This window comes from Lepidochelys olivacea (genome assembly GCF_965140295.1).
Source record: "Lepidochelys olivacea isolate rLepOli2 genome assembly, chromosome: 18".
Classification (NCBI taxonomy): domain Eukaryota; kingdom Metazoa; phylum Chordata; order Testudines; family Cheloniidae; genus Lepidochelys; species Lepidochelys olivacea.
Window position 1 is genome coordinate 20,713,376 of NC_140428.1, and position 23,826 is coordinate 20,737,201.

A 23,826-nucleotide genomic window follows, 5' to 3' on the forward strand; every position below is an offset into this window, starting at 1 on the left:
CTAGCCAGGTACAGAGGAAAAGCACTGGGAACGCTTGAATTTCATTTCCTGTTTGGCCAGCGTGGCGAGCTCATCAGCAGAGGTGACCACGCAGAGCTCATCAGCACAGGTGACCATGCAATCCCAGAATTGCAAAAGAGCTCCAGCGTGGACCGAACGGGAGGTACTGGATCTGATCGCTGTATGGGGAGAGGAATCCGTGCTATCAGAACTACCTTCCAAAAGACAAAATGCCAAAACATTTCAAAAAATCTCCGAGGCCATGAGGGACAGAGGCTACAGCAGGGACGCAACACAGTGCCACGTGAAACTTAAGGAGCTCAGACAAGCGTACCAGAAAACCAAAGAATCAGACGGATGCTCCGGGACAGAGCCCCAGATATGCCACTTCTACGCTGAGCTGCATGCAATTCTAGTAGGGGGCCGCCACCACTACCCCACCCCTGTCCGTGGACTCTGATGATGGGGTACTCTCCGCCATGCCTGAGGATTTTGCGGATGGGGAAGATGAGGAGGAGGAGGAGGACGAGCTTGAGGAGAACACACAGCACACCGTTCTCCCTGACAGCCAGGATCTTTTTATTACCCTGACTGAAATACCCTCCCAACCCAACGAAGCCGGTGAAGGGGCCTCTGGTGAGTGTACCTTTTAAAATATAATATATGTTATAAAAGCAAGCGTTTTTTAATGATTAAGTAGCCCTAAGGACTTGGGATGCATTTGTCGCCAGTACAGCTACTGGAAAAGTCTGTTAATGTGTCTGGGGAGGGAGCGGAAATCCTCCAGGGACATCTCCATGAAGCTCTCCTGGAGGTACTCTAAAAGCCTTTGCAGAAGGTTTCTGGGGAGAGCAGCCTTATTCCATCCTCCATGGTAGTACACTTTACCACGCCATGCTACTAGCAAGTAATCTGGTATCATTGCATGACAAAGCCTGGCAGCGTATGGTCCCGGTGTTTGCTGGCATTCAAGAAACATCCGTTCTTTATCTCTGTGTTATACTCAGGAGAGTGATATTGTTTATGGTAACCTGGTTGAAATAGGGGAATTTAATTAAGGGGACATTCAGAAGTGGCCGTTCCTACTGGGCTGTTTGCCTGTGGCTGAAAAGAAATCCTCCTCACAGTTAGCCACGCAGAGGGGAGGGGGAGCATTGAGCTGCTGGCGTTTGGCTAGCAGGGATCTTCCCTGATACCAGCCACGCGGTGGGGTGAGGGGTAAAGCAATCATCCCAGAGAATTGGATGGGGGGGGCCTAGTTTGGTTTCTGCTGCTGCACGTTAACAGGAAAACCGCAGAACTAAATGGTCAACTCAACGTGCTTTTCTTGGTATGGGAGAGGAGGGTGCTGTTGTTATGAAGGTTGCAGAAGCCGAAAGACTATGGCTTCCATGGCTGTCTGCAAGCCGCATTCTGTTGCCCGGCACTGCTTGTGTGATCTCTAACACCAAAGCCGCAGGCACTCAATATAAGATGCAAAATGCGACCTTGTACCAAAATCACTTGTGCTGTGTAATGTGAATAGTGTTGTTCATTGTGAAAGAGTATAGCCATTGTTCTGTAAAATGTATCTTTTTAAATACTTCACTCCCTTTTTTTCTCCAGCAGCTGCAAATGTTTTAAGCCTCCCTCCTCCGTCCCAAAGGCAATCTCAGATAAGGTGGCAAAAAAAAATGCACGCGCGATGAAATGTTCTCTGAGCTCATGCAGTTGTCTGGCACTGACAGAGCTCAACAGAATGTGTGTAGGGACACAATAGCAGAGTACAGGAAAGTGGCTGATGAACGTGAGGAGAGGTGGCGACAGGAAGATCAGAGGAGGCATGAGGCAACGCTGGGGCTACTGCAGGATCAAACGGACATGATCTGGCGTCTGGTGGAGGTTCATGAACGGCAGCAGGATCACAGACTGCTGCTGCAGCCCCTGTTTAACCGTCCTCCCTCCTCCCCAAGTTCCATAGCCTCCTCATCCAGACTCCCAAGAACGCAGGGGGAGGCTCTGGGCACCCAACCACTCCACCCCAGTGGACAGCCCAAGCAACAGAAGGCTGTCATTCAAGAAGTTTTAAAGTGGCCTTTTCCTTCCCTCCTCCCACACCCCACCTGGGCTACCTTGTGAGTTATCTCCCTATTTTTATAATCAGTTAATAAAGAATAGATATTTTTTAAATGATAGTGACTTTATTTCCTTTGCAAGCAAGCTGTGATCGAAGGGGGGAGGGCGGGTGGCTTACAGGGAATTTAGAGGCAACCAAGGGAGCAGGTTTTCATCAAGGAGAAACAAACAGAAGTGTCACATAGTACCCTAGCCAGTCATGAAACTGGTTTTCAAAGCTTCTCTGATGCGCAGCGCTTCCTGCTATGCTTTTCTAACCGCCGTGGTGTCTGGCTACATGTATTCAGCGGCCACGCGATTTGCCTCAACCTCCCACCCCACCATAAACATCTCCCCCTTACTCTCACAGAGATTGTGGAGCACACAGCAAGCAGCAATAACAATGGGAATACTGGTTTTGCTGAGGTCTGAGCGAGTCAGTAAACTGCGCCAGCAACCCTTTAAACATCCAAATGCACACTCTACCACCATTCTGCGATTGCTCAGCCTATAGTTGAACAGCTCCTTACTCCTGTCCAGGGTGCCTGTGTACGGCTTCATGAGCCAGGGCATTAAGGGGTAGGGTGGGTCCCCAAGGATAACTATAGGCATTTCAACATCCCCAACAGTTATTTTCTGGTCTGGGAAGTAAGTTCCTTCTTGCAGCTGTTCAAGCAGACTAGAGTTCCTGAAGATGTGAGCGTCATGTACCTTTCCAGGCCAGCCCACGTTGATGTCGGTGAAACGTGCCTTGTGATCCACCAGTGCTTGCAGCATCATTGAAAAGTACCCCTTGCGGTTTATGTACTGGCTGCCAAGGTGATCCAGTCCCAAGACAGGGATATGCGTTCTATCTATCTCCCCACCACAGTTAGGGAATCCCATTGTAGCAAATCCATTCACTGTGACCTGCACATTTCCCAGAGTCATTACTCTTGATAGCAGCAGCTCAGTGATTGCGTTGGCTACTTGGATCACAGCAGCCCCAACAGTAGATTTGCCCACTCCAAACTGATTCCCGACTGACCGTTAGCTGTCTGGCATTGCAAGCTTCCCCAGGGCTATTGCCACTCGCTTGTAAACTGTGAGGGCTGCTCTCATCTTGGTATTCTTGCACTTCAGGGCAGTGGAAAGCAAGTCACAAAGTTCCATGAAAGTGTACTTATGCATGCAAAAGTTTTGGAGCCACTGGGAATCATCCCTAACCTGCAACACTATGCGGTCCCACCACTCTGCTTGTTTCCTGTGCCCACAATCGGCGTTCCACGGCATGAGCCTGCCCCAGTAACACCATGATCTCCAAATTGCTGGAGACGGCAGTTTTAGAGAAATCCTGTGTTCATGTCCTCATCACCGCACTGCCGTCTCCTCCTTGCCTGTTTTTTTCAGGTACTGGTTCTGCATAAACTGGATGATAATACCGAGGTGTTTACAATGGTCATAAGTGCTGCGGTGAGCTGAACGGGCTCCATGCTTGCCATGCTATGGCATCTGCTCAGGCAATCCAGGGAAAAGGGCGCAAAATGTCTGCTGTTGCTTTCATGGAGGGAGGGAGGGTTGACTGATGACATTTACCCATAACCACCTGTGGCAAATTTTTGGCCCCTTCAGGCACTGGGAGTTCAGCCCAGAATTCCAGTGGGCAGCAGGGACTGCGGGAACTGTGGGATGGCTACCCACAGTGCACCACTCGGAATGTCGACTCTTGCCACGGTACTGTGGACGCACACCGCTGAATTAATGTGCTTAGTGTGGACGCATGTACTTGATTTTATACCATCTGTTCCCAAAAATCGACTTCTGTAAAATCTGAGTATTTTTGTAGTGTAGCCATGGCCTTAGAGACCATGGGCTAAGGAAAAGGAAATTAAATACTCTTTCTCCAGAGCAACAGACAGTAAAAGTCTGTTTTCCTCCATGTTCTCAGGGCTCTGAATGGTTAAACTCTATAATAAAAAGCATCTGTTTTACCTGGGTCTGCAAACCCCAGAGGTGCTGAGGAATATTTCTTGCAATGGCGTTGAAGGAGCCAGGAAAACCTTCCGTGTATATGACTGACTTTTCAGTTGAGGAATGGTTACCTTGCTCTTATTTTTCATGGCAGACTGAACATCCTTCTTAACTAGAGCCGTGTCTATACTACCACTTGTATCGCTCAGGGGTGTGAATAAAACATACACTTTGAGCGACACAAGTTTTGCCAGCATAAGTGGTAGTGTGCATAGTGCTATGCTGGCAGGAGAGCCTCTCCCGCTGACATAGCTACTGCTGTTTGTGGAGGTGCTTTTATTATTAGCTGCATAGAGCAGCTACAGGAGCGATCTTACAGCGGCACAGCTGCATTGGTAGAGCTGTGCCACTGTAAACTTGCTAGTGTAGACACAGCCTAAGGCCTTTGAAGCCACATTTCATTCTGGCCCTGCAAATGTTCCTCTCCTACCTGAGAATGTGCCCATCTGCTGTAAAGACAACAGCTCCTGTTGTTCCTTCATGGTCCAAGGTTAAACCAGTGGTTGCAACTCAGTTGCTTACTGATCTGCAGCCAGTTGAAACCTTTTTTCAAGTCCTATAATGAATATTCACCATTGGAAAGAGGGCAGTAGCCAGATCTTCCCTTTTTCCCCTTTCACAGCTGTTAGTACTCCTTTTGACCTGCTGGTAAATAGAACACGGGATGTTCTTGAGCAAGTTTCAACACGTCCTGTTGCTCTTCTCTTGAAGAGTTTCCTATATAGAAACGCTATCAGGTCTTCAGAATAAAGGCTCCCCACACTCACCTGAATACTTTTTGCAGAGCAGATTCCCCTTATTGCTGAAGATGCAGGGCATGGTTTACTTTCCTCTCTTCATTCATCTGTCTGTGCTCTCATTAACTCATGGACAGCTCCTGACATGCACACAATTCTATTTCTTTGTGTATATGCATTATCACGGTCTTTGATTACATGATCATCTACTATTTTTTCCACAGGACCGGTCTCTCATTCAGTGCACAAAGGGACAGAAATAAGTCTGCACGGGGAAACCATAAGTTTGGCCATCCTTCACTTTGGAGTGCTTGACTTTAAAACCTAAATAATGTTCTTTTAAAATAGTTTTTTTGTATGTAATTGTACATTGTACAGCATGAAGCTAAACTGTGTGCAGTGTCCTACCTAAGCACAAGAGGACAAGTTATTAGTGCAGAGAGAGCATTTTTTTGCCTCAGTCTTTAAGGTCTTACAGACTTAGTATTCATATTTTGCATTACTGGGATGTTTATGTTAAAATAAGTCCCTTATTTGCTCACGTACTGTAAACATCAGTAAACCCATTCCTTATCAGACCTGTTCCAAGAAGCAGCTCTTTAAGTCTGTGGAGCTTTTCTCTGGCCTACTAGGGAAACTGAAGCACATGTGAAATTACTTGTTCAAGTTAACCCAAGAAGTCTGTGGCGAAGCTGGGAGTGGAACCCTAGCATCCTAACAACCAGTCTTGTGCTTTGCCAAGTGACCTTTTATGCTTCTCAGACTGTCCTTGCCCCTCTCCAAAGATGACTGGATAGGTGGGAAGACATAAAAGGACAATGTAATTACGTTTCTCTTTTATATCTTACAAGTGCTGATGCATAAAGCTGCATTTCATAGCCAACAGTTCTCTCCCAGTGGAGTCCTTATTTCTAGCTGGTTAAAGAGAACAAAACTGAACTGGTCAGATCAAAGGGTATAAAAACAATCCCCTCAATACTGACTTGACAAAATTAGAGCCTGTTTGGTTCTTTTGCATTATTTTAAAGCAGGAATAAAAGGCCACATGTATGTCTGATTAAGTTCAAATTAACTCATCACAGTAATATTCATAAATAATCTTGGATTTCACTGATGAAGCTACAGCTGTGCATGTGGTTAAATTTTATTCATCCCTTGTACTTTACTAAAGACCAGCTCAAGCGGGCACAACCCAAAGGCACATAGTGCTTTTCAATAATTAGACATTTAAGATATTTGTGATTATGAACGTACACCACATTTTACAGAATGAAGATAATTCAGATGGCCTGCCCCAAAGAGCTTACAATCTCTTATCGAGAGGCCTTTTGAAAGAGCTGATGCTGCTGTACTGAGTATATACAAGACTTGTGGCAGTCATAAGATTTTGTTTTTCTTTTCAGTCATGTCTGTCTGACACAACTGTTAGACATGCAAGGTGCATGAGGTAATATCTTATATTGTACCAACTTCTGTCGCTGAGAGAGACAAGCTTTCAAGTTTACACAAAGCTTTTCTTCAGGTCTGGAAAACTTACTCAGAGACCTGAAGAAGAGCTGTATGTGACTCGAAAGCTTGTCGCTTTCACCAACAGAAGTTGGTCCAATATAAGATACTACCTCACCCATCTTGTCTCTCTAATATCCTGGGACTGACATGACTATAACAACACTGCATACATAATTGTTTGTTGGTATGGTTGTGTAAATTGGACATATTTTCCTTTTCGTTTTTGATATCAGAACATGAATTGACATCACTATGTATTCACATTCATAACCTGGTCTTCATTAATATGTTTTAAAACCTGCTTTTTCCTGCTTCATTACTAGAAAAAAAGTCATCTTACAGCATACTAAAATAATTATTTTTAAAAAAAAATCATAAACTCCATCCCTGCCAACTACTTGCATTCCAAGTTTCTGCCTGACGCAGTCCAAAATGATAGTAAACCTGGAGAAATCAAGGTTTAAAATGGCAAAACAGCTTAAACAAGTTTCACATTATGTGTAGGATCATTACTAGTCCTGCTGTAATGAAGATTTTGCATATGTCTGTATACTTACAAGTCTCTGTTATAGAACAGTTTGGCTGGTTGGAGAGCCAGGCAATACTATTGTAGGAATATTAAATTTAAGGGGTGAGAAGCAATTGTCAAACTTTTCTTTAGCACTTGCAGCCTTAAATTCATACTTATTTTGCCAAACAGAGAACCTAATGCAGTAGAAGCAAAATTGTTTGCAGAAGTCACTTTTTACCTTCTTATCCCTGAGCGACTCTTGACAACGATGAGGCCAATATTTGTGCTATGTAACTGGCAATCTGTTAAGAAAACCATATTGGAGAAGGTCTACTTCAGAAATTCTATGCCAGATTCTTCCCAGGTATTGATTGACTGTAGTGGAATTTGGCCCCATCACAACTTGTGGGACTAAAATTTCAAAATAGAGTTGGGTGTCCAATTTGAGACGCCCTAAAGGGGGGCCTGCTTAATTTACAGAAAAAGTGATGAGTATCTGGTTTGAAAATCATCCCCCTTTTTAAAATGAAAGGCACCCAAAAATCACTAGTCACTCTTGAAAATGTAAGCTGCAGGGTTTCAAATGAAGTTAAATCTGTGGAGAAAAGGAGGGAGAAGGGAGGAATCCATGTCTCATTTAAAAAAAAAAAAAAAGGCAGCTTAGTTTCATGCTGCTAATCAGCCCATGCTGCTAATCAGCTTTATAATCAAAGGTGGAGTTTTTCAAAATGTAAGATGTTTAGGAGCTACTCCTTTGTGCACTGGAGGTAGGCAGTGTGTTTTTGTTGGAAATCCAGTGCTAATGCTGCATTTTTTGTACTTACCATTTAGCATTTTAGCCTTCATTTGCCTGTTGCAGTTTAAGATACTCTTTCTCTGGTGTTCAATCGTGCAATACTCATATTTTGCAGATGATCTGAAGGGCCTCTAATTTTTTATAAAAATATTTGTTTTTTAAACTTAAAATAAAGACTTCATCCATTTTGGTTTGTTTAATCCTTTAGATGCCTTCCTTTGAAAGTGTAAACTTTTAATTCTTCCTTGATCAAAAAATTAGGTGAGTTTTGTCAAAGGAACTCTAGTTGCATCACACACCTCTTTTAATCTGGCATTTGCTCAACACAGTGGCTTTTTATCTTGCAGTATGAGACTAAAAGCTTACAGAAGAATGGTCCTGTTGTGTTTAAGACTGGTAACACATGACCGATACAAATCTTGTTAAAAGATTTACGTCTGGCTCACTTAAAGAAAAAAAGGATCTCGTCTCCATATTGTTAGTTACTTTGTATGCTTAGTTGCCTTGATATTACTAGCTCATATTATTTCTGTTGGACTTGCTTTCACATTATCTTTAAAACCTGACTCTTTAAGCACATAAACCTCTTAGCTGGAATTAATGTGCAAAGAGGTGACATGTATGCCTTTCCCGCTGATAATGATTTCCAGGTGTATAGATCAAATAACTGGAGAACTCTGTTTAGCTCAGTGTTCACTGCAATTTTGCAATGTTAATTTGCAACTGTCCAGATCTGGTTATTCTAGCTGATGGCTCTCCAGAGACAAAGCAACATCTTGGTACATAGACCTGGATAGAAGACTGATTTTAAGATAAGCGGAGATACTTCTTTTCTAACCTGTGCAAAATGTTGAAAAAAGACCCAGTCAATGAATGATATTGGGGATTTATAAAAACTTAGCATCTGTTTTTGCTTCTCAACTTTATTTAATCTAATTTCTTTCTTATGTAGGTCTAGGCCAAATTACACCTACCTGGTTTCACATGAGGCAAGCTTATTGCACCAAGATAATTGCCTAAAACATTAATTTGTATCGAATGAAACTCCTTTTGTTCTACCATTTGTTTGGAATTGATTAATTTTTTTAAAGTGGAATTATTTTCTGGGGCATGGGTATTGTCTGCTACCAGGAGGTCTTGACTTCACACAGCTACAGTCTAGCTGGTTTGCTCAAATAGAGGTAACCTTTCCAAGCTGACTGGATCAGGAACAGGATCCCGTTTCAAGCTTTTGATACCTGTGGTTTCCCTATTTGGGAACACACCTTTTCCTCACAGATGATGACTTGTACCCAACAGGGCCAGCGCTGATTCTTCACTAGGGGAGTCACTGGTGTTTTCCTAATAAATCTCTTCAGTATTTTAATACTGTTACTCCATGATACACGAAGGAGGCTCCCTTGACTACACACACACTGATTGTTCAGGTCCATCTCTGCTCTAGGATTGACCACTGCAAATGTAAAAGCTTCAGCCAAACATCTGAGCATGATTTACACTTGTGTCAGTTCAGTGTGCCTACATAAGCCAGCCCAGTTGTTTAAACTGGTGCAGCATGTCCATAAATTTATGTACTAGTGCATTGTGGAACCTGAATTCCAAGCATAGCTTCCTGGAACTTGGCATGGTAGGAGATGCCTTCTAGGCAGCACAATGCATTGTAGATAATATCTGTACAGTTTGTGCCTGTCAGACATATATGTAATAAAATCTCTTTGTCCCTGTTAATGTTATACTGTATTAGATTAGGTCTAATGATTGCTTTCAAGTGTTCTGTCCTATCCATGGATCCTCATGTGTTGAGAGGCAAGGTCTACACCCTAATGTAACAGTATGCAGATGCCACAGTAAAGGTCATCAGCTGCAGTTATATCATTGCAGGAAAGACTTTGATCTTGAGTCTATTCCCATCATCGCTATATTCAGGTGATGGTGCTTGAGGAGGTAAGGGGCATGCTGTTGACAAAATATTTTTGCAATTTATTATTCTTCCTCTGTAGTCTCTAATGTGGTGTTGCTGAACTGTTTCCTTCTTGTGTGCTTCCCTCTAGGATGTAGGTATGGAAACAGTCCAAGCTGGGATCCCAGAAGAGGACATTCATTCAGGTGATTCCTTCTGGTCCAAACAGCTTCCCTCTCCTCTCTCCTCCTGCAATGACTTCCTGGAGAACAATAGGGACATACTAGTCCTCTGTGAGAACCTGGTGACCACTATAGTGCGGTGGGGGTGGTAAGTAGAGAGCTAGGTTTAACTTGAGTACATGTGGGGCTGAAGCTTTGCCTTTATGTATGTATTTTGACAAATGTCCCCTTACCTATTTTCTCTCTTCCAGGTCTCGGGGGGAAAGGTAGATGCAGCCACCTCACTGCCAAGGAAGCCCCAGATTCCAATAAAATATGTCTGTTGCTTTATTGATTTAATGCTATTAAATTCTTAGTCTGTGCTTGTGGGCCTGTTCATGTTTGTTTTCTGTGACTTTTTTTTGAGGCACAGATGTGCTGAGTTCTAGAGTTTATTTTTAATTTTATTTAAAATAAAGATTTAATTAAGCCACCTTGTGTCTTCAGTTACTTGGGGCGGGGCAGGGGGAGGGAGTATTAGGGGAACAGAGGCTAACCTACTACTTGGCTCTTCGGGCTTGCCTGGAAAATGAGAGCAGTACTGAGCAGAATTGAATATTGTCTCTGCTTCTCTCAGGCCTGTCTGGAACCCTTGTATTCAGACATTGCCAGGAGACAGCCACTGCTCTGAGCTGTCTGTACTATGAGTGAAGGATGAAGAGGAAAAAGGCAGGACTTTGTTGAGAGACTCGATCTGGCTGCAGTACCTGGGCTTTCTGCTTTACTTGCACTGAAATAGTTCAAATTGAACTCCTCGGGCAGAGGCATTCTTGAGACTTGGCTGAAGCGGGTGCAGTTGTAACTGTACTGGAAACCTGTGAGCGATTGAAAACAGCACTTTGCAAGCATTTCATGTGCATGGAACAACAACAATAACGAATGGCAGAATTCTCTAGTTGAAGCAGTGTTCTGATCACCGTAGCAGCTGCCTCTAGATCTTTCTTTTCACTGGTGATTTTGGCGCCAATGTCCCCCCGCCTGTCATCCTCACAGACTTGTGAACTAATATCCATTTGCAGCTCTGGAGCACTTCTGTTTTAACAAGCATAAGAATATTTGATTGTTCCTTGAACTTATAGACAGCTCTATCTCTTTCCAAGAGATAGGAAAGAAAATTTTCCACATGCTTCATTCTAGCAAGTGCTCATCCAAACAGATTTTGGCTTGGTTGTCTTGTTAAATATTTATAGCTTTTAGGTAACAAAGGCCTTAGCCGTATCTGTTATGGCTCTGTTGGAACACTACATCCGCACTTCTATTATAAATGCTACTTTCAGTTATTTTTTTATGCTATAAAAATGATCTTGTTTGAAACGTGTGACATGGGGTCTCTTCCTGGGAAGATTATTATTTAAAGAAATACTATCAACATGAGTTTTGGGGAATTGACTCACCTTTAAAAATCACTCTTCTGATGAAAAAAAAAAAATCCAGATTTTTTTTTCAATATAAAAATGGCCACAATGGTTTTCTACTCCCCTGCTATGTTTAAGAATGTCTTTTTGGAAGGGCCCAGGAACAGCATCACCAGTCTTTTTTGGGGCCCAATCCTTTTGCCTCTTTGTTTTCAGTCGCCTGGTGCTGTTTCTGTAAATGCTGTTTGCGTGTTCTAGGATAGAGCCTGCATGTGAACGACTGACTGCCAAGGCGGTGAAAGATGTGTCAAATGACCAACAAAATACAAAAATAACTTGTCACTAAGTGCTCCCAGGTGTGCAAAGCAAAGAGGGATGGGGGGAGATAGTTTTCTCTAATGTCTGTCCTAGAAATACTGTAGGTTTCCTGTAACAATTGTACACATAAATGCAGTCTTTCAAGTTGAGGGTCTCAAAGAATAAAGACTTTGACAATAAAAGACTCCAAGAGATGCTGTTTGTTTGATTAATCTCTTCTTTCACGAGGGTGAAATCTCACAATTTTTACCCCTCCCCCAGACCTTTAAATTTAGTCTTTCATTTCCCAATCCTTCAAACACTTAGGCACGTATGTAACCTTTTAGTCACAGGAATAGTCCTGTTGACATCAATAGGACTGCCTCCATGAATAAAGTTGTGTGTGCGCGCATAAGTGCTTTCAAGGTCAGGACTTAACCCGGGTTGCTCATACACTGCAATGTAAGGCATTCATTTTTTCCTTAGCCTTTCTTGGGGTTTTAATTGCTGTATTACTTCTGCAATGCTCCCAGCCTGGCAGTAAGAGTCTGGAATTGAAACTTGGGAAGCAGGAACATAGGGTTGGAAAATCATTTTCCGGTCACATGGCAGTGTTGTTAAAACTGCCCTCACTATATGCCTTTCATCTAAGGGTTTCAAAGCAATCTTGAAAACAAGTTAAAGTTCAAACACACTTGTGAGATAGATAAGTAGCATTTAGCAGATGAGTAAATATGGGCACAGAGGCTGATTTGCCTAAGGTCACATAATAAGCCAGTGGCAGAATTGGGAAAGGAATAGAGGACTCTCAGGGTAATAATTTCAAAGCACTGAGCCAATGGAGTGGCCAGTGTCAGACCATTCTGACTAAAAGTAGAAATTTTGCAGTCACTTACTCCATGTTAAGTTCTTATTTTGGGGGGTGTTTTTATTTTAGATGGATCAGATATTCAGGTTTTCCAAGTGGATTTTAAGCATCTGGACATTCTGTAAAACATGTTTGTTTTTTTTTTTCCCCTTGCAGAATTCTGATGACTGAGAATTGGAAGGATTTGTGTTTAGTTTACCTTCTTCCTATTAATTTGTGTCATGGTGCGTTGAGCAGTCCTTTGTATCATATTGTGTGTTTTAACATATAAGATAGGTGCCAACAAGTTTTTTGATTAAAATCTAAATAAACACGTATGCAAATACATTTGCATGTGCAGTAACTACTCTTTCCAATAAATTCCTTAAGGCTTTTTTCTAGGTATATATTTATGGTTTGGCACCACTAAGGTCCGAGTGAAAATTATGCCCTTTAAAATATGCATATGATGGTTTAAAAAGCAAAACAAAATCTACAAAAGTGGTTGAACTGTATTTTTATCCATGAGAACAGACTGATTCCAAAGGAACATTTTTGGTGCTGCAACATTAGCTCTTGCACCCTCTTTCTAAGGCCAATTTTGTACTACAAATTTTTGCTGGCATAGCTGTGTCAGGGGTGTGAAGAGGTGTGATGCCTGACGAACACTGCTGTGCCAGCAGAAGTCCCTAGTGTAGATGCAGTTTTAGTGGCAAAAGTGCGCTTTTGCCAGCTTAGCTTATTTTCCTTGGGACACTTGATGGTGGTACTGGGGCTGGTAAAAGCTATATCAGCAAAAGTGCTATTTTGTTGGCATAAGTTGCATCCATATGAGAAGTGTTTTACCAATACAGCCATACTGGCAAAGCATTCCTAGTATAGGTCTGGCCTGCCTCTATCTCCTCCTCCTCATTTCTAAAATGCTGGTGTGATTCTAAACAACTCTGAAGCTTTTGTTTGGTTAAACAAGGCTTGGGTGTATTTTTAGACTTTTAAGTCTTTGATATCCCGAAGTCTCAGACATTTTATCTTCCTTTCCTAACATCAGTTTAGCAAAGTTTGCTTTTAAATCCCCACAGCATTCAAACAAGCCTGTCTGTGCCTGTCCACACTTAAAGATACTTTTTTTTTTTTTTTTTTTTTTTTAAAGTTCATGCTAGTCTGTTGATGTTGAAAGACCACTGTTAGGGAAGTGTCTGTGTTGCTTTTTTGGCGACAGCCATGTGATTGGTGAGCTGTAATAACATTTCTTTAGCTACACACACAACAGTTGTGGTCAGTTTCTGGGATTTTCCAAGCAGCTGGTATCTATAATTGAGTAGGTTTTATGGGCAACATTTGCCTGACTGAGGTTGAACAAACGCTATAGTATAATATGTTAAGTCATTTAAAGTGAATCATACTGATCCAAAAGGGCCCAGCCATTTGAAAAATAACACACCGGGGTTGGGTGAGGCTTGACACATTCAGTTTTGGGCTAATGGGGCTTTACTCCCATCAGGTACTTAACATCTTGTCTGCAAAGACAGGCTCAGTTTTGTCTTGAATTAGCACCCTTGTGCATTCTAGTAGTTTATTTGTCTGTGGCTCAAGTAGGCATGCTGACCCCCATTTCTATTGTTTCTATTGTTCACTTGGATTAAAGGTGAGGCTCTGGTGCTGCTTTTTTATCATAAATTTGTGTTGTAGTTACACTGAGGGGTCGGAAAGAGTCCTCCCCCTTGTTTTCCTATTGTGCACTTTGGAATAAGCTTAGTTGCTAGTTAGGTTGAACCCTGGAATGTTCTGCAAACTTCAATATGACTTTGTGTGCTTTGGACTATGCTGTATGGTGTTGAGCATGATTAACCAGGGTCTCAATCTGTCTTCTGGGAATTCATTCGTATCAGGGGTTACTCTATAATGAAACAGGCTCTGAGCAGCATTCAAGAGCGGAACGCCTGTTCCCTTCTTCAGCTTTCCTTTGTGTGTGACAGAACAGAATGGGGATAAATGGAGTTATCTGATTGTGTGTATATATAACTAATTTGCCTAAACACAGACTGGTGTCATGACTATCAAAATCTTACAATGTTATGTTCCAGTTGTAGGGTTAAATCCATTCTTGCTTGAGAAATTCTGATTTTTTTAAATGCAAAAACAGTTCTTTCCTTTTTCTTTGTATACCTCTCTGTTGCTGGAATGTGGATGCTCTCCATTAGCCTATACTGTAGTTCTTTGACCAGTTAGTCTCTAGGAAATTCCCTGTGGATGAGGCGGTAAGTTGGTATCATAGGCAATTAATACTCTTTGCCCTGTGGTGCTATAATATGAGCTTTTCAGTTGTATGACGACAGAAGCAGCTGCTTTGACGGTTGTTGTGTACAGTGGGAGCGAAGCTGCCAGTGAGTAAAATTACTGCAAACCCAAGCCATAGAGCTTGCCAAAAACCACTAAGATTTTCAATGTATTTACTTCTACTGTCCTAATCCAGCTTTAAACATCTGTGTAATTACTGGTTTTGGCAATATATGTGATGTATTAGCACAGTTTACTTTAGAGAACAAAAAACCAGGGCACATTATATTCTTGTAATAGAGTTAGTTTTATGGATTCCATATCATCCAAGCATAATTATGTATAAAATGCTAAAAGTGCGTAACCCATTGCAACATCTGTGACAGATGAATAACGTTAAGTAAGCAGATTAGTTTTGAGCAGTTTGCCTGGTATGTTCAGTTAAGTGTGATTGGGCCACAGCATGGTTTCTGAATGTGGCGATGTCTGTGACTTTTTAAAAAAAAGTTGTTAAATGTGTGCGATGTATATGTAATCAGATATCCACATATATACATTATTCTAGAAATCAGATTTTTAAATTCATTCTTAGTATTTTCCATTCTTTTGCCAGACGATTCCATCACCATATGGGATATCCATTTCCATCTTTAAATTGTCATTCTTTTGTGGTAACGATTCCAAAAAGATTTTTTTAAGGAGCCAGGGGTGCATGTGTGTGGGGGAGAATGTGTTGACATTTATTGCAAAGGCATAAAATATCCAAGGACCTTGAAAGATGTTTGAATCACTGTTCATGTAATAAAGGATTAATTTATAGAGTGTTTGCTCTGGGGTAACCATGGTTTAATCTTAATCAGGTGCTTGCTAGTAGTTCTTGCCTTGCCTTGCCTTGCCTTACCTTACTCTTCTGGTTTTCCCATGTTACTTCTACACAACTATTCCCCCTCTCTATCTATCCAGTGATTCTAGGACTGCTCTAATGTGGTGAGGTTTTTTCATGGAGAAATAAAAACAGATGTATTGTTTCATGGTGGTGTCAGTTAATCCTCTCCACATTTTTGAAATTGTGAATTGTTCTCTGTGAGAATCCTAGGAAATGTGATCCGTTTGTGGAACGATGTTGAGCAGTGCTTATGAGAGGCTTTCATCATGTGCCTTTTAAAAATACTTAAAATATAGATGGGCAGCTCCTGCACTAGATTACAGATGGACAAGCAAACTAGGCTAAACTCTGCTTTATGTGAAAGATTGTCCAAGCATATGTATGTAAAAAGCCTATATGAATACATTCTGTTTTAATAAACAATAGCCCTTTATGCGGAGATTTTCATCTCAATATTTTGCTCTAGTTTAATCTAAGTGATGTATTTATGCATACAACAAAGCACTTGTACCATAAATATATCACTTAGATTAAACTAGAGCAAAATATTGAGATGAAAATTTTTTCCTATGGCACTGATCCTGCAGTCTTTACTTGTGGGTAGTCCTTAGATAGGCAGTCCTGTTGAAGTTCTGTATCCTCCATTTTTGCATGTCACACAGAGGTGGTATTCTTCTGTCCAGTACAGTACCTCTGATAGGATTATGCCCCTCTTCTTGCTCTGCCTGGCTCAGGTGCAGAGCAGCATGTTCTCTCTCTTTGGTAGATAATTTTGCATTTTCCCAGACTGGTGGGAAGCAGGTTTGACCTGTTCCTTAAGGTAATTTACAATCAGCCAGACCGAGTTCGGTCTGTATTCTGTGTATTGCTGGCCCTCATTCAGAGTTCAGTTCTCCTACAAAGTGAGTCATGTTAAATCACTCAGTTCAAGCCTTGCTCTGGCATAAGCATTCCTCCAATAAAGCTGCACCTTCCAATTAGGGCGCAATTTAGCCAGTAATCTCAAATGTTGAGACTATTCCTGGTCCCCCGCTCCAGCTGCCTTAGGCTAGGTCTATGTAGGGTTGTCACGTGTCCGGTTTTCGACTGGAATGCCTGGTCGAAAAGGGACCCTGCTGGCTCCTGTCAGCGCTGCTGACCAGGCTGTTAAAAGTCTGGTTGGTGGCGCAGGCAGGCTTCCTGCGACTCATGGGAAGTTGCTGGCATCTCCCTCTGGCTCCTAGGCGGAGGGACGGCCATTCTGTGTACTGTCCCCGCCCCCAGTGCCAGCTCAGCAGTTCCCATTGGCTAGGAACCGTGGCCAATGGAAGCTGAGGGGGCGGCACCTGCAGGCATGGGCAGCACGCAGAGCCACATGGCCGTCCCTCCACATAGGAGCCGGAGGAAGATGCCGGCAGCTTCCGGGGAGTTGCGTGGAGCTGGGTAAGGAGCCTGACTGCACCGCCAACCAGACTTTTAACAGCCCGCTGCTTCCTGGGAGCTGTCTGAGGTAAGTGCTGCCCGGAACCCATGCCCTGAATCTCCTCCTGCGCCCCAACTGCTGCCCCAGCCCTGAGCCCCCTCCCACACCCTGAACCCCTCATTTTTGGCCCCACCCTGGAGCCTGCACCCCAGCCCAGAGCATGTATCCCCTCCCACACCCCAGCCCCCTGTCTCAGCTCGGAGCCCCCTCCCAGCCCCCTGCCCCAGTCTAGAGCCCTCTCCTGCACTCCAAACCCCTGCCCCACCCTGGAGCCTGCACCCCCATCTGGAGCCCTCACCCCAATCTCCTACCCCAGCCTGGAGCCCTCTCCTGCACCTCAAACCCCTCATCTCCAGCCCCACCCCAGAACCCACAGCCAGAGCCCTCACCCCTCTTGCACCCCAATCCCCTGCCCCAGCCCGGTGAAAGTGAGCGAGGGTGGGGGAGAGTGAGCGATGGACCGAGGGAAGGGAGGATGGAGTGGGAGAGGGGGCGGGGCAAGGGTGTTCGGTTTTCTGCAAATAGAAAGTTGGCAACCCTATATCTATGCTGTGCTGCTGTAAGGTCTCCAGATTAGCTCTCTCCCATTGACATAATTAAAACTCCTCCAACGAGTGGTGGTAGCTATATTGGCGGGAGAGCATCTCATGTTGACATAGCACTGTCCATACTGGTGCTTCTGTCAGTGAAACTTACATTGGTCAGGACTGGTTTTTTTCCCTACATCCCCTGACCAACAGAAGTTTTACTGACAAAAGTGCTCGTGTAGACATGGCGTTAGTCAAAGGTGAGGAGATGACTGGAATGCTGCAGGAGACGGACAATATAAACATAGATGAATTTGCTAAGAGAAGCTTTAGTTGCTGTCAGCCATGGGCCCTTGAATCGTTAGGTGAGATTTTAAATCCTGTTTTCATTCTCACCCAGAATCATGTGTGCATCTTGATACCTAGATTCTTTGTCTTGGGCGGTGGGGAAAAAACTAGCCAGGTTTTGTTAAGCCTGCTTCTGGCATCTATCTCCCCTTCCCAGATCAGCATGATCTTGGCAGCAGGTGTCTGACTAGCTGGACTGTGGTGGTGCTGGCTTAAAAACCCTGTCAGTCAAACAAATTTCCCCCAAATGGGTATTTTTCACCATTGGATGAAGAGGAAGGTTCTCACCCTCCAGCAGAGTCTGTAAGATAACTTAATACAGAGGGCCATAAACTGTATCAATATTGACGAGGTTACGAGGCTGACTTTTTCTAAGTGAAAGATGAGCTTCCACTCCTGATAGAGGAAGGAAAAGCTGACAAAGCTGCTTTGCAGTCACTTGGCTGTTGAGTATGTAATTTATAAAAGTTGGGGCTAATCCTGATACAAAATTGCATGCCATCTGCTCTGGGGGGGAATATATAGGTTATCTACAGATAAGTCTGTCTTAGGGGACATTTCCCTGCGAGTAGATTCTACTCTTGTCACTGGGGGAAGAAAGGTTATCTCTGTTTATAGAAGTCAGCAAGGGCATTACTGACAGATGTGTGAAGGTGGAATTTAAAAGGTCATTGGCTCTAGCCACATCCCAGCTAGAAACTGCTATATACTTGTGCTCATCACATGCCTTGTTAGAATGGCTTGAGGATTAAAGCAGCGGGAAGAAGTGGTAGCACCTTTCTGATTAGCTCGTGGGACTCAGGCCTTATATAAACTTAGCAGCCACTCAAGGCACTTTAATACCTCTAAATTAGGGTATCCCTGCAGTGGAGGCAAGACTTGCTGTTTGTTTTAAGATTTTGTTTTTCATGTCTCTGCATGAGATTCCATTTGGTTTCCTTACCTTTCAGTGTAAGGTTGTGGGTTGTGTAATTGCTTGCTGATTTATACGTAGTATGGATGTTCCCTTCCTCATTTGACTAAAAACAAAAATAGAACAGTCTGTCTCCTTATACTATACATCTTTGCTCCGAATCTTTGATCAAAATAGCCTTCTAGTTTCGGAGGAGAGGGATATGGTGTTCTTATCCCAGGGATGAGAGAAACAGGAACCAAATTCTAAAAACCAAGTTTTTGCATAGGCTTCTTTTCCCTTCCAATCTATACTTACCTTCACTGATTGTGTCCTTGGGGGTTTGAGCCAGTAGATAAGAGTAAACGCAGATGGATGGGTTTAATCAATCCTGAGAGGCTATCAAAATAAAATTGATGTATGCTCTATGTTCTTATAATAGTCATCAGTGTTTCACCATACAGAAACTATTCTCTCCACTTCCTCTTGTCTAAAGAGGCATCATATCAGTATCATCATGTGCTATAGAGGCTTATTCTTTGTCTTTACAGTTTCTGAGATGCCCCTGGGAACAGTCCCGGTTTGGATTTAAAATGGCTAAATTGGTTTGTTGCCCAAAATAAACCTTATATGGTATCAACAAAGAATTTATTTTAGCAGTTAACCCAGGGGAATTATCCAGGCTCTCTCAACATATAGGATATTTATCAGCATGCTGCTGTGTAGACCCTTGCCATCACTGGTATCTCTGATTTCTCTGGTCAATTGACATCTTCATTGCTATGCTCTTCTCTTTGGACTTGCATCAGATCACCTTGTGTTGGCAGAATGATGGTAACTGCTTTAAGAAGTAAAGGAGTTGGAATGATTTCTTACATGGATGATTGGCTTATTCAGGAAATGCCTCAGATTCAAGCCCTAGCTTGAATCATCCCAGCGAAAGCAATTTTGTGTCTTTGGGCATTTTCAGTGGTGGGAGTAGTAGTTAATAACAAGAATTTATTATAGCTTGTTTTAAGAGATTTCAGATGCACAGAACCAGTTTGCTATTTCTCAAATAACTTTTTAAAAGTCTGAATGTCCTTTTCTTAATCTTAAGCAGTTTCAGAAGGTTAATGTAAGGGGCATTGCATCTTTTTAGGCTCCTGATTTCGTGCTTGCAGTCAGTATCATGGGCTACATTTTCAAGCTGGAATAATTTAAAGCTACAGCTGATCCACCAGGGAATATATCTTTTTGGAAACTGTCATTTGTCCACCTCAGTTGGTCAGTCTCCTTTCATTACTGGCTTCAAAGGCCATGTATGCACAAGGAAAACTGATGATGATTCACCAGTGTCACAGCTCTGTTAGTGGTGGAAAGCTCTTGTGTAGGCGGGTCTTGGATATCTTTATTACCATCTTTTAACCTTGCTATTTTATTATTTGTCACGAAGAAACCACTAGATAAGTTCTTCGTTACTAGCATCCTGGTCTGGATTTGAATTGGGCAACCTAAGTGGTAAAAGTTCTGTATCCCTGAGAACCATCTAGTTCCCTTGACCATAACACTTTTTTATATCCGGGGGAATAGGAATATATTAAAGTGGGCAGACACTACCAAGATCCAGAAGCCATCTGTGTTAACGCCTCTTTAATTCCATTTATTCAAGGGCTGGTGTGCTCCAGTCAGTACCTTTGACTTTATGAACTAGTGAAGAAAATTCACAAGGACAAACATGGGATTTTGGTGTCCCCAGCTTGGGCTCCACTTGAGTAGTTTGTTGACCAGAAGGAATTCAGAGGTCCTCAAATCAGCTATTTACTCTACTTGTGACTTCAAATAACGGTGACTTGCCTCCACTTCTTGGGGATGTCTTTTATGAGGTCAAATATGGAAGAAATGAGTCTGTTGGAGCAAGTTGTTGACAGTTTACTGCATCTGAGAGACTTTGAAGGATTAGCCCTAAGGAATCAAGTGGCTGCCTTTTTGTACCTCCTTCAAGGTAATGACATTGTTCGCTGTGAAATCCATTGTTTTGTAATAGTACTTTTTTGTCACTTGAGTGGTGTAACCTCATCCCCATAAATTACATATTTGAAGCTTGAATTTCTTGTTAAGGTGACAGCCTTCCAGCAGTTGAAGAGTTAGCCTTGATTTCACACTGTCCCCTTTTAACAATGAAATATTTTTCTAGTGGCAACAGTTTCTGGCAGAAGGGTGGGACAAGGTGAAATTGCAGCTGTACATTCCCCTTTACCTTGATTCACAAGAGCTAAGTTGGCCTTTTGCAGTCTTTCATTTTTGGCTGGGGTTTCTTCTAGGTTTCACTTAAATTGAGACATTAATCTTTTGAAGTTAGTAATTTTGTCAATGAGGAGCTATTGGCAGGCAAGTACTGGTTGATTTGAGGGTCTCTAACTTGGAACACTTTTATACTTAGAGTGGAATTAAATCATGATTTTGATTCTGGTGATAGGAAATATGTACTTGAGAATCACACACACTTACTCCTCTTTGCATCCTATCTTAACAATGCCTAAAGTTAGCATAACTGAAGATGCTCCCGGTCCTGGGAATGCTGGATAGGAAAAGCCTCCATTGAAGAGGATTCAAGGCAGCAGTGCGGTTGTCTTTGCAAGCCCTTTGCATGTCTTTCCAGGCTTTTTAGATTGAGTAACCTTTGTTTGTGGTACAGCAATTGGTCACAGAGTTCTTAAAGCAATGGTGCCTTCCTAATTTCCTTGACTACTTTATATCTAAGTGGTGTGGATTGCTTCCCATAACCCTCGACTGACAGATTAGGGAATACAGAGTTGCTTATCTTTTAATTTTTTGTCTGTCTTGGACCTACTCCTTTGGAATGTCTCCCTTTGAGTTAGCATATTTTCAGGAAAATAGTATGACATATGCATAACAATGACTGTAGTTCATATTCCTCCTATTGAATAATTTTAAGAAGTGCTTATGGATGCCTCATTTGGTGCAAATTCTGTTCGAGGCTTTCCAGAAGAGAAGGTGCCAAAAATTTTAACACTGTTGTTTGTGTTGCTGGCTGTCACTCAAAGATGTAACACACAACCTGTCAGTCCAGATTGTTGGACTTGAGTGTTAGAAAAGGCATTTACTGGTAAATTATTTCTTGGTTCCTAGCGGAGAGAACAGGAGACTAGTTTATGTAGCGGTGTTCTGTATTACAGGCTTTCAATTGACTGGTATTAGGTGATGGTGTGATATTTGGGTTTTAGGGAGGAGAGGGGGATTTCTTCTGGGGCGAGGGATGTAAAACTCTGTGCACTCACTGTCAAGGACTGGTTTGCAGTTTGAGGATCCTGGTTCATAGCTCTGAGTTACCACATACTATTCACTTGTAAATACTGTTGTAATAAGTATACTTGCCCAATCCAACCTTGCATTTAAATAAAGCTAAACACACATTACCCTAGTAATGCTTACAATAATGAAAGGGCCAAGATAGGTGTGCTTATTTTTTCAGTAAAGAAGAAAAGTAATTGGTGAAAAAGAGATACTGCTATTCATCCTCTGCCTATTCCATTATTGGTAAAAGAAACCCAAAAGCTGTATGCTACCTATGGTGCACGCAAGAGCAGCTTTGGGCATGTTGCCACCTTATTATGTGAGCCCGTTGGATCTTGCAAGCTAAGTGTGGTCAGGCTAGTTCAACACGTGAAGGGGAGACTTCCCAACAGATAATTGGGAACTGCAGTTAGGATGGGAATTGTGGTTGAGTGGATGTGGTGGTACTCTTTATTTTGTGTCAGCTCTGTTGGATATTGTGCTGCCGAAGGTACTGTTGTTTGATTGATATGTAAAATGGAAATCATGACCTTTTGTTAAAAATTTCCTGGTACTTGTGAGAATAGGGGCTGGGAAATCTTATATCTTGGTCAGACTCAAATACTGGTAATTACATTTTCTCTTCCTAAATCGTGTAGTTCCATTTCTGACCTAAAACTCTGTGTGCTCTCATACCTACAATGTTCTACTCCAAAGGTAGCTATATTTCAGTGGTGGATTAAATTACCTTTGTGTCTAGTTTGTAAGGAGCTTTGAGGATCTTTTGGGGATGAAAGCTGCTGTGTAAACTATCTGCAAGGTATTTGAAGCTAGTGTTTCACTTATCAAACAGCTGCTCTAAAGGACTTCATGTATTTTACAGTTTTATCTCATGCAAACTGAAATATTTTTGTAGGTTCCTTTTTGATTTTCAGAACTGGAGGGATTGTGAGGGATTTCAGAGTATTAATTGTACCTCTCTTTTTTTCTTCTTTCAAGAGCTTCTTTAAAACGCTGGGGTTGTTGGAGTGGTCGAATTTTTCCTGGATTTGAGTGAGAAATTCAGAAGACTGAAGCCCAGGCTTACTGTCTACCTTTCACGGAGGCCCAGCCGTGAGAGGACAGAAGAAGGCACGTGGCGAATCATGACAGCTGACAAAGAAAAGGACAAAGACAAAGAGAAGGACAGGGACAGGGACCGGGACAGGGAGCGAGACAAGAGAGAGAAAGTGAGAGAGAGCGAAAACTCCCGTCCTCGTCGGAGTTGCACTTTGGAAGGAGGTGCCAAGAATTACGCAGAAAGTGACCACAGTGAAGATGAGGACAATGACAACAACAGTGCCACCACAGAGGAGTCCACCAAGAAAAATAAAAAGAAGCCGCCGAAGAAGAAATCTCGCTATGAGAGAACTGACAGTGGTGAAATAACGTCCTTCATCACGGAGGATGATGTTGTCTACAGGCCTGGAGGTAAAGAACCCTTAAAAATGTGCTAACGTGGACAGTAGTTGTGCACTTGCCTCCCATTTCTTGGCTGTCGCGTACAGCCCTGTGTGCATGAATTTGTACCCTGTTGGTTATAGCTGGGAGGGTGTGTGCTCTCCAGTAGGGGTCATTGCAGGAAGGGGCTAAAACACAAGCTAACCTCTTGGTCTCCTGTCCCTTACCTTTCCCCAAATTCTGGTTGGGCATGAATTCAAGTCTTGTTCTTAAACAAAACACCTGGGGCGATGTGGGTGGGGGAGGCCATGCGGGGCTGGAGCCCAAGAACAAAGCCCACCGCTTTGTGGCCGGAGCCTGCTGCCCCGCCACCTCAAGGCTGGAGCCCGAAGCCTGAGCCCCACCGCTCCTGGGAAGGTGGGGAACTTACAGGCTGCCTGC

At 42.8% G+C, this 23,826-nt stretch overlaps 1 protein-coding gene across 4 annotated transcripts in view; it reads left to right on the plus strand.

Annotated features, from left to right (window-relative positions):
* RERE (arginine-glutamic acid dipeptide repeats) overlaps positions 1–23,826 on the plus strand; it is a 401,924-nt gene that overhangs the window by 109,703 nt on the left and 268,395 nt on the right. For all 4 annotated transcript variants that reach the window (XM_084652065.1, XM_084652067.1, XM_084652068.1 and 1 more), the window contains exon 2: positions 22,945–23,415. In XM_084652065.1, coding sequence (XP_084508191.1) covers positions 23,091–23,415 — 325 coding nt within the window. In that variant the 5' untranslated portion in view covers positions 22,945–23,090. The remainder of the gene's footprint in view (positions 1–22,944; positions 23,416–23,826) is intronic.